This window comes from Anticarsia gemmatalis, chromosome 29, assembly GCF_050436995.1.
Source record: "Anticarsia gemmatalis isolate Benzon Research Colony breed Stoneville strain chromosome 29, ilAntGemm2 primary, whole genome shotgun sequence".
Lineage (NCBI taxonomy): Eukaryota > Metazoa > Arthropoda > Insecta > Lepidoptera > Erebidae > Anticarsia > Anticarsia gemmatalis.
Window position 1 is genome coordinate 1,514,532 of NC_134773.1, and position 11,580 is coordinate 1,526,111.

The 11,580-nt window shown below is 36.5% G+C and overlaps 1 protein-coding gene across 1 annotated transcript; it reads right to left on the minus strand.

Annotated features, from left to right (window-relative positions):
• Positions 1-931: 931 nt before the first annotated feature.
• LOC142985183 (uncharacterized) lies at positions 932-10,956 on the minus strand. Its single transcript, XM_076133197.1, has 12 exons — positions 10,787-10,956; positions 10,065-10,176; positions 9,194-9,304; positions 8,316-8,514; positions 7,681-7,793; positions 7,155-7,282; positions 5,597-5,732; positions 4,848-4,981; positions 3,865-3,997; positions 2,632-2,739; positions 1,990-2,114; positions 932-1,060 (listed from the first exon to the last, which is right to left on the minus strand). Exons 1-12 carry the CDS (start codon positions 10,913-10,915, stop codon positions 992-994), a joined length of 1,497 nt encoding a protein of 498 aa, XP_075989312.1. The 5' UTR covers positions 10,916-10,956; the 3' UTR covers positions 932-991.
• Between the last annotated feature and the right edge of the window lie 624 nt (positions 10,957-11,580).

Here is an 11,580-nt window from a genome sequence, read left to right on the forward strand (position 1 = left end):
AACTTTATGACAGATATTTTATAATAAATAAGAAATATAGCATTCTTCCTTTTCAGTTTAATAGAAAAACAAAACTTTGTGAGTAGAAAGTGTTAATGGTAACAAAAAAGCAGATGTAGTGCCAATAAAAAATATTGTATTACATTATTCACAATTTTTCTTTTCTCAACATGTTATAATGTTATAATCTACATAGAAAAATATAAAAACATAAAACAATTTGAGTGAGTTTTTATGATTCTACACTGATTTCCAAGTAACAAAAAAGGAACTTTTATTTTACCCTTAACTAATATTTTACAGTTTTTTTATATAAAACATCTCTAAAACAGAAAATCAATCACAAATTCAGAATTTGAATAGTTTAAACTACCTATATTTAGCGTAATATGTCCAATATATATGAATTTTATTTTCAAACTATTTTTGAGAGTATGGTCAAATATTTTGAGAAATGCTCTTATAGATTCAGTCTGCAAGTTGTAGCGACATCTGTTGTGTAGTAGCTGAATTAATACAACTAAAACAAAATTCTACCGCACGATAGATGTCGCTAAAACCTGCAAAACTAAACTTCTTATCTTTAACCTATGAATAATTAATTAGGTAATAGATTCAGTTTGCAAGTTGTAGCGACATCTGTTGTGTAGTAGCTGAATTAATACAATGATAATAGATTCCTACTGTACGGTAGATGTCGCTACAATATGCAAAATTTAAACTTTTCCTACTACCCGAAAATCGTATTAATACTGAAAGAATACTAATCATCTAACTGAAATTACTAGATATCTGTAATAAATCAACAAAAAATTTACAGAAGATTATTTGGTTTTCATTCGTCTAAGTTAGAAATAAAACAATAATTTATATCAAAATATTTATTTACAAAACAAAATTAAATCATACCCTTCATTGGTAACTAAAATAAACATATTCTTGTAATAAAATAAAACTAAATTCATTTAAAGTGATTTTAAACTAAAATGTTTTAAAATAAGCTTCCCATGTTGTGCTCTAGTCTCACATGGCGGGTCCATGCGTCCAGATTTTGAAAATCCTGTAAAAATATAAACAATAAATAAATAAATTAATTTAACCCATGAATGCCCCACTGTGCACTGTTTGTTAATCGTATGGTTAGTGGTCAACCTAGTGTCAAAGTTGTTCAAGCCGCCCGAGAGGCCTTTGACATGGCTTAACGACTGTTATCTTAGTAGACAACAACCGAGACCGACTTTTAACGTGCCCTCCGAAGCACGGAGACGCCCAGTTCAAATACCACTATGCGGTCACCCATCTATGGAATGACCGCGCCAATGGTTGCTTAACCCACAGATTGTTTGCCGACCGGTGAGCTACAACTGGTGCACTGCTACTGCAAGGGCACACCTCCATCGCACACATCCATAACAATCATCCGTAACTTATGCAAATCACTCATCGCGTAGCACACGTTCGTAGCACACGTGCACAACATCCATCCGTAGCACACATGCGTAGTACACATTCGTAGCACAGATTCCGTGGCACAGATCCGTAGCACACATCCGTAGCTCATTTTCGTAGCACAGATCCGTAGCACAGATCCGTAGCACACATCCATAGCACACATCCGTAGCACAAATCCATAGCACATTTTCGTAGCCGACATCCGTAGCACATTTTCGTAGCACAGATCCGTAGCACATTTTCGTACTACACATCCGTAGCACATTTTCGTAGCACACATCCATGCACACAACCGTAGCCCACATCCGTAACACACATCCGTAGCACAATTCCGTAGTACAAATCATAGTACACATCCGTAGCACACATTCTTAGCCCACATCCATAGCACACATCCGTAGCACACAACATCAAAATTCTGTCCTAAGTCACAAACCACGCCTTCCACGCACCCTTTCATACAAAAACCACACCTTAGCTGAATCAGTTTCCTTACACTCTATGTTCCCAATAGTTCAATTGTTATGTGCTACTCACATCATCGCAATACTGGCAGGGGAACAGTTCGAGGCCGTGCGTGGCGACATGTTCCCGGAACTTGTCCGCGTCGCCGAACGACATGCCGCATGCGTCGCACATCCATGCCGATACTTCAACACTATCTGTTGCAAAATAAAAAATACACTGATTAGAAAAAAAAAGAAAAAAGAATTCAATCTTTACCAAATTCGTAAAGGACCTTAACCCTTGATAAAAATGTCCTTATAGGCTAAATACAGTTTTACCGGGGCAGATTTAGGCTGATCGGAACCGGGACACTGGGGCCAACAACGGAATCAGAGTCCCGGTCCGAGACTACACTAAGTAGGAATGACCAAAAAAAAAATTTCGAAGTATCGTAGCTTTGTTAAGACTAGTTTTTTTTTTATTCCGGGACAGCAAAGTAAAACCATTGGACACGAACAACACGCAAAATTCAGGGATAATCCCGGCCATCTGGCAACCCCAGTTATAACCCAGGTAACTGTTGTGGAGGTCAGATAGACAGTCGCTGCATGTAAAATACTAGTATTCAGCTGCATCCGGTGAGACTGGAAGCCGACTCCAACATAGTTGGAAGAAAGGCTAGACTGATGACGGTAGGCTGATACAATTTTAAAGAGAAAATAATTATGTTACCTTCATCCTTGGCTTCAATTTCAGCTTTCAGTTCATCAATAGTTATAGAAGACGCCTGAGTCTCCGGTCTGAATTTCTTCGGTTCACGTGGTTCAAAGTAAGGGCACGCTAAAATAAAATATATTATCAGCAGGGGCTTTTAAGCACTTGCAGATGTCAGGAGTTAAACCCCTCCCACTCAAAATCTATACTAATCTATACTAATACTAATCTATACTAATATTATAAAGCTGAAGAGTTTGTTTGTTTGAACGCGCTAATCTCAGGAACTACTGGTCCAATTTGAAAAATCCTTTCAGTGTTAAATAGCCCATTTACCGAGGAAGGCTATAGGCTATATAACATCACGCTACGACCAATAGGAGCAGATCACCAGTAAAAAAATCTACAAACACGGGGAAATGATCTACTCTCTCTTTACGCAAGCGAAGCAGCGCGAGTCAGCACGGGGAAAATTTCGATCCATTTTCTCTTATGTGATGCAAGCGAAGCAGCGCGAGTCAGCTAGTACCTTATACGACATAGTTGGAAGAAAGGCTAGACTGCGATTAGACCGATATTATAACAGCCAAATCCAAACCCTCACACAGGAGACCGGTGCCCAGCAGTAGGACTGTAGTGGGCTAAAGTGAAATATACTATAGTGGGCTAAAATGAAATATACCATAGTGGGCTAAAATGAAATATACTGTAGTGGGCTAAAATGAAATATACCATAGTGGGCTAAAATGAAATATACCATAGTGGGCTAAAATGAAATATACCATAGTGGGCTAAAATGAAATATACTGTAGTGGGCTAAAATGAAATATACTGTAGTGGGCTAAAATGAAATATACCATAGTGGGCTAAAATGAAATATACTGTAGTGGGCTAAAATGAAATATACCATAGTGGGCTAAAATGAAATATACTGTAGTGGGCTAAAATGAAATATACTGTAGTGGGCTAAAATGAAATATACTGTAGTGGGCTAAAATGAAATATACCGTAGTGGGCTAAAATGAAATATACTGTAGTGGGCTAAAATGAAATATACTGTAGTGGGCTAAAATGAAATATACTGTAGTGGGCTAAAATGAAATATACTGTAGTGGGCTAAAATGAAATATACCATAGTGGGCTAAAATTAAATATACTATAGTGGGCTAAAATGAAATATACTGTAGTGGGCTAAAATGAAATATAGGTACTGTAGTGGGCTAAAATGAAATATTATTGTTTTATACTCACGTCCATGGCCAACATGCGTTTTATAGAAGGTGACTAGCACGCTATCCATAGTTTCAGTGACGATCATATGAGCGGGACACGCCTTGCCCGTCTTGTAGATCTGTCGCTCTGGCGCCGGACGTTTGCCTTTACCCTGCCGCCATGCATGATATAGTGTACTTGCATACGTGCGTCCATGCATACGTGGGTAAATGCGTGTGAGTGTGTGTGTTGGTGTTATAATGTGAATTGGGTGGTGTGTGTGTGTGCTTGCTTGAGTAGTGCATACGACACTGATTATACTGCCGTCCTCTAACTATAATGCCGTTATCTACAAAAACAATTTTGTAGATAACGGCATTTGTTTCGAGATATTCGCGAAAAGGCGCGAGAAAAGAAATATGCAATGCTGTTTCCAGATGCTGCTAAAGATATTTCAAATCGCAGTTTCCAGATTACGAAACAGCATTGCATATTTCTTTTCTCGCGTTTTTTTATCGAATATCTCGAAAAATTGTTTTGGAAGATAACGGCATTATAGTTAGAGGACGGCAGTAGAAGCGTATTTGCATGCGTGCGTGAAGATGTGTTTTTACATGTGTGGATGCATAAAGGTGCGTGCATTAAGTTGCATGCATGCGTGAGTTGGACATAGGTGCGATTTCATGCGGTTTCATTTTTGCGAGAGAGCATACATGCGTATTACGTGCGAGTATGCATACGACCCTGCATGTATACACGCGTGTTGTGAGTGGGTACCTATAATATGCGTGCATGCAATGGTGTTAATACATGAGTGAATGCTTACGTGCATGCGTGACTTCGATCATGGGTGAGTATGTATTTGCATGCACGCATGTATACGTGTAAACGCGACTGCATGCGTGCTTGAGTAGGTTAGTATACGCATACCAACATGTATTTATGCGTGCATAAGTGAATATATAGTTATATACAAGTATGCGTGTGTGTGTTATGAGCCCGTCTGTATGCCTGTCACATACCTGATACACATAAACTCCAGACTGACTGCACATATAATGAGAGCGCACTCCCTCAATCGTTTGTTTGGATGCTGTGGTCTTTCTGAAGCGGTACTTTGTCTCTTCTTGTATAGCGCTCTTGAACAGCATGAAATCTAAAAAATTTGTGAAATATATTCCTATATTTATAAGACAATTTATTCGTCATGCTGTTACGTTAAGTGAAAATAATTCGACATAGGTATGGCTGATATGTGTGACCATAGTCAGTCTATCAAATGCCGAAATGTCAAGAAAAATCGTATATTTTTAAAAACTTTGTCTTTACACAAGTGAAATCAAAATTACTCGACAATTTTATCGATTTATATAATTACTTATGTATACAAACCTAATATATTTTCATAAAAGGCGTTCTATAAGTTGATTTAACTTAATTTTTACCAAAAAACAATACATTTTCTGCACCATAAAAGCTACTACTTGAATCACAAAGCACTTATTAACCGAATTTAAACTAATTTCAAATCACTACACACATCTTTCTTCAACAAAATTCAAATCTTTGTATATATAATTCTTCTGAACTTCTCTTAAACGACTGGACCGATTTTGATGAAATTTTTTGTGTGTGTTCAAGGGGATCTGAGAATGGTTTAATTCACAATTTTGACCGCTGGACAATGTTTTTTTTATTTATTTTTTATGGCAAAACAAAGTTTGCCGGGTCAGCTAGTATTTTTATATATTTTTATATATTTCATACATACCATCCATATTATGAAACTCGAGCTGCTCCACTTGTTCGTGAACTCTATGAGCGTGCAACAAATGGGCACTGAAGTTGGACCCGTAGCTCACACGCTCATCGCATAACGGACATATGAAAGCTTTGCGCTTTTCCACCTGTTGGACGAAATGGGCCGCCAGTTAAGTTTGTATATCTGAATAGGGTAGTTGTCTGTAGGTGCCGCCAAACAACTTGAACAATTTCGCTACATCTTAGTGAACAACTAGCTGACCCGCGCAACTTCGCTTGCGTCACATAATAGAGGAAAAATATTCCCCGTTTTTGTAACATTTTTTACTGTTACTCTGCTCCTATTGGCAGTAGCGTGATGATATATAGCCTTTAGCCTTCCTCGATAAATGGTCTATCTAACAGTGAAATAATTTCTTAAATCGGACCAGAAGTTCCTGAGATAAGCGCGTTCAAACAAACAAACAAACAAACAAACTCTTCAGCTTTATAATACCTGACTAACTGACCTAAAAATCTATGTATGTATATGTTACTGTTAAAGTCCGACCTGTGGTAAATCCTAAGATTTTCCGGTATAACCTAAGATTTACCAACTCTCAATGGTAAAAGTCCGAACAAGCCCGAGTTTTAAAACTATGTTACGATATATAAAAAAATCCTCCTTCATAACTATGTTTATAATTATTTCACGGTATAATTATATACTGTGACATAGTTATAAAGAAGGTGTTTTGGGCATAGCGACATGGGTAGGTTAGGTTAGAAGTCCCACCTTCGCCTTCGTGGTTATTTTTTTTTAACCACCCAGAAGGAGACATCTCGACATCATCAAGTGAGTATAGGTAAAAGTTCGAAATAAAATAATTGTTCGGACTTTTACCATTGCGAGTTGGTAAATCTTAGGTTATACCGGAAAATCTTAGGATTTACCATCGTTCGGGCTTTTACAGTAACATATACATAGATTTTTAGGTCAGTTTAGGAACAACAGTTTTGCGCAAAGGCGAGGATGTTTCAGCTTCGACCACCCGACTGGTATAACAACCAACCAAGTGTCCTCTGCACTGGGTCTACATTCTGTTTACTTTCTAATACAGCAAATTATGTTCAAGTTTTTTGGCGACGTCTATACCAGTCAAATCAGCTACTCTTTATGAAATACCAAAAACAATTTTCAGTATAGAAATACGACATAGTGACGTAACTATGTCATATTTTCGACGGTATCAAATGAGTGTCTAATAAAATGTTTCAGTCTGTAATAATTACTATTTCAACATTATATATATACGAAATAAGCTAGATAGTCTGAGCATTTTTGATGAACCTTTTACGAGTACGAGTTTAATAATTTAACCTAGTCAACAAGAAGCAGATTTTTTACACGAGCCGTCAATATTTTATTGCATTGTTGGCTAATTTCAATGAAACTTGTATTTTCTAGGTTCATTTTTATTTCACTACGGCTGGTTTTATAAAAAACTGACTACATTTTTTTTAATAGGCTTTTTTGCTTAAAAATAGCCATACCCGAGTAAAACCGTGTCAAATTTCTAGTGACTTACCTCAAAACCATGAGCTTTCCACAGATGCTTGTTCAATATTTGCTTCTGACTAAAATCTCTGTTGCACATGTGACACTTCTTCCTCTCCCGAGGCACGTATTTAGGAGTCTGTTCATTACATAGTTTCACTGTAATAAATGTATTTGTGCAGTTATAGCCAGTATGTGTGCAGTTATAGCCGAATGTGGAGCAGTTATAGCCCAGTAAGGATAAGTGATAGCCAATTGGTGAGCGATGGTAGACAAATAATGACTAAGTAGTGTTAGCGGTGATAGCCGACAGTTATGAGCTAAGTGGTAAGCAGTGGTAGCCGAGTTGTGAACAGTTTTAGCCGAATGATGACCACAGAGAGGTAGACGTACACGTAGACGTAGACAATTGTTGCAATTTTAAGTGTATTTTTTTTAATACTTATTATATACCTAATTTATAAACCATCAAAATTAAAAAAAAAACTTTTTTTAAATTTATAATATAAGTGATAGCCGATTGGCAAACAATAGCCGAGTGATAAGTAATAACTCACATCCATGCTTCATACGTAAATGGGTGAAACAGGCTTTCTTGCTAACGTAGACATTGTCACAGAAATGACAGGGGTACTTCCTTCCATCTGTATCGGACTTTACGCCATGACACCTGTGGAACAAATACATACTAATATTATAAATGCGAAAGTAACTCTGTCTGTCTGTCTGTCTGTCTGTCTGTTACTCAATCACGCCTAAACTACAGAACCAATTTGCATGAAATTTGGTATGGAGATATTTTGATACCCGAGAAAAGACATAGGCTACTTTTTACCCCGGGAAAACGACCATTCCCATGGGAAAATTCAGGTGATAAGGAAGAAAGAAAAAGAAAATTCAGGTCATTCAGGTCATAATTTTCCCCGTTTATGTAGCAATTTTTACTGATACTCTGCTCCTATTGGTCGTAGCGTAATGATATATAGCCTATAGCCTTCCTCAATAAATAGGCTATCAAACACTGAAATAATTTTTCAAATCGGACCCGTAGTTCCTGAGATTAGCGCGTTCAAACAAACAAACTCTTCAGCTTTATAATATTAGTATTTATAGTATTTATTAGTATTTATAATATTAGTATAGATTATAATATTAGTATAGATAAATAAATAAAACCATAGTTCCACCTCACCTGTTATGATGATCAGCTGGGTCTCTCAGCGCGACGCCGCACAGAGAACACTCTCGCAAAGGCAAGCCGGTCCTAGGTTCGAGTTCGTGCACAGTACGTATGTGTTCGTGGACGTCTTCCACTGCTGGCAGCTGAAGGTCGCAGTAGATGCACGTCGTCTCGTCTAAAGCTTGGATAGCGTGCTCTTCGTCTAAGTCTTCTAGAAGAATATGGGAATTCCAGGAATAAAAACGAAAACCCTTTACACAAGAATATTTATCCACTAGAGGCCGCCCGCGACTTCATCCGCGTGGAAATCTTTTCTGTCTTTTTTCTCGGGAAATCCGGGATAAAAAACAAATCCTACTTCCTACTAATCTATACTTACTAATATTATAAAGCTGAAGAGTTTGTTTGTTTGTTTGTTTGTTTGTTTGAACGCGCTAATCTCAGGAACTACTGGTCCGATTTGAAAAATTCTTTCAGTGTTAGATAGCCCATTTATCGAGGAAGGCTATAGGCTATACAATCATCGCGCTACGACCAATAGGAGCAGAGCAGCAGTAAAAAAAGTTACAAAAACGGGAAAAAATTGATTCATTTTCTCTTATGTGACGCAAGCGAAGTTGCGTGGGTCAGCTATATTATAAATGCGAAAGTTTGTGAGTATGTATGTATGTATGGATGTTTGTTACTCTTTCACGCAAATACTACTGACCGATTACGATTAAATTTGATATATAGGTAGCTCAAGACCCAGAATAACACATAGTTAGTCATACTTTTTATCCCGGAGTTCCCGAGGGATCGGCATTTACACGGTAAGGGTTTCCACGCGGACGAAGTCGCGGGCGGCCTCTAGTAGGTCATAACAAAAGGTCAGCTTAGCTGGAACTTACCATCTAAGTCTTCATCATCACATTCAGAGCCTAGGTTCTTGCCGTCCTTGGCTCCATCAGGTGTGATACACTCAGCTTCTTCCAAGATCGTCTCATCCAAATACTCCTCATCTGAAGACAGTAGCTTATCTATACTAATATTATAAAGCTGAAGAGTTTGTTTGTTTGAACGCGCTAATCTCAGGAATTACTGGTCCGATTTGAAAAATTATTTCAGTGTTAGATATCCCATTTATTGAGGAAGGCTATATATCATCACGCTACGACCAATAGGAGCAGAGTACCAGTAAAAATTGCTACATAAACGAGGAAATTAAGACCTAAGTATTCTCTCTTATGTGACGCAAGCGAAGTTGCGCGGGTCAGCTAGTTTCAAGTAATTTCAGACTTTTACTTATCGTATGGTTAGTGGTCAACCTAGTGTCAAAGTTGTTCAAGCCCGGAGGCCTTTGACGTGGCTTTTCGGACTCAAGCTTGCAGACATATTTAGTTCGGCAATATTGATCGAACAACAAAACCGACTCGACTCACTTGTTCGGCTTGTGCCGTGTTCATCTACACATATTCAGTTTTACCGGCTAGGCCGATTAATGCCGAACCGAATATTTATGTAGCAATTATAGCATATCTCTGGAAGTCATGGGTTTGATTCCCAGCATTTTATTACGAGGTGTTATCCCTAATTAATTAATATTGTAAGAAAGAAATTCCTAAAAAAGGAAGTCTTTTCGATTTGACAATTGGCTAATGTAAATGGGTATAGCTTAACATCAGCCTAGCCTTTCTTCACAAAGTAAAATAGTATATAATAATTATTAGCATTTTTTTCATAAAAAAGTGCTTATTTATGTGTTTAGAAATAATTGCTTACCTTTTACATGTAGTAGCATGGCTAAACTTTTAGAAGTCTGTTCTTTAAAGCTCATAGCTTTTTCTAAATTATCTGTACATTCAGAACATATGTATTTCAGGTTGTTTGGCACCTGAAATATGAAAATACATACATATATACTTACATATTTATTATAAATATAATATTATGATCATCATCATCAAAATGGCGGTTTTGTATGCGACTCCCGCTCAAAAGTCTCGGCCTGTGTTGGAAGCCTGTGTTGGGCCAAAAAGTTTTCTCTGTGTTTTTCGTGTAAGAATCCTTAGAGATTACCGCGAGTTAGAAATCCCACGTGAGCAACGCCACAGGAGGAAAGCTAGTTACCGTAGGTAATAAAATATTTCTATGACAACCCAAAAAAAAAATGTCGGAACCTGAGTTGAAAATATTTTTGTAGGATTTTTTTATTAATAATTAGGTAATTCAAGTGCATTGATTGAATTGATTTGCATGAAATCATTACGGGAGGAGACCTTTGCCCAACAGTGGGACATTAATGGGTTAAATTTATTATTATTTATTATTACGATGAAGAAAATTTGCATTGCTGGATGAAATATTATTACGACATAATTCGATTATAAACTGTTTCAATTCTAATAATATTACTCTACATTATTGAAAGTAGGTATAACCAAAATATACTAAGTAGTTTTCATAAAATAACCTATTTTAAAACAAGAAAAAACATCAATAACCTTTATGTCGAAGCAGGTTTCAAACATTTTCGCATAAGTTTCCGTGTTCTCAGCATACAAAGCAAATAGGTCGCATAAATCGTTTGTGTTCATGCAACTGATGCAACCTACAAACTCCTCGTCCTCCATTTTATTTTGCTAAATTGTATTAAAAATTATACACAACTAAGGAGGCCTTCCATGTTTTGAAAGAATTTTAAATAAAAATCGAAATTCGAAAAAAAATGACGATCGCGGGCTTGAGTGATGTGCTTTTTCGAATTCGAAACTAAGTCGATCGATTTGTAATTTATTTTTTGTCATTATTTATAAAAAAATAAAATGTTATTATAAAATGCAATAATTACACATTAATTGTGTTCAATAGAAAATAGAATTGTGGGAATATATTAAGCAACTACCTGCTAAATGAAGACAACTATGGGTAATTTAAAATGTATAAATTGACATTAATTAAATAAGATAAAAAGGTAACTTATTAATTTTTTAATTATTTCCGAGCAATCAAAATTAAACAACATTTTACCTGAGATTAAGACACCTACCAGATAAGTAGGCACAGCTATAAAAAAAGCGTAATCCTAAAAAAAAATATTTTCAAATCTTTTTTTTTAAATGACAGTGCATTGTTGCAGCATAAATAAACAATAAAACGAAATTTAATGCACTTTCACAATGTTTGACTGTATTATCTTATTTGTAAACGTGAAGCGATAATTACAACAACATAAGTCTCATTAATAGTCATTGTGCGATAATTACTATAATAACTCTTATCATAATTATGCTCGATT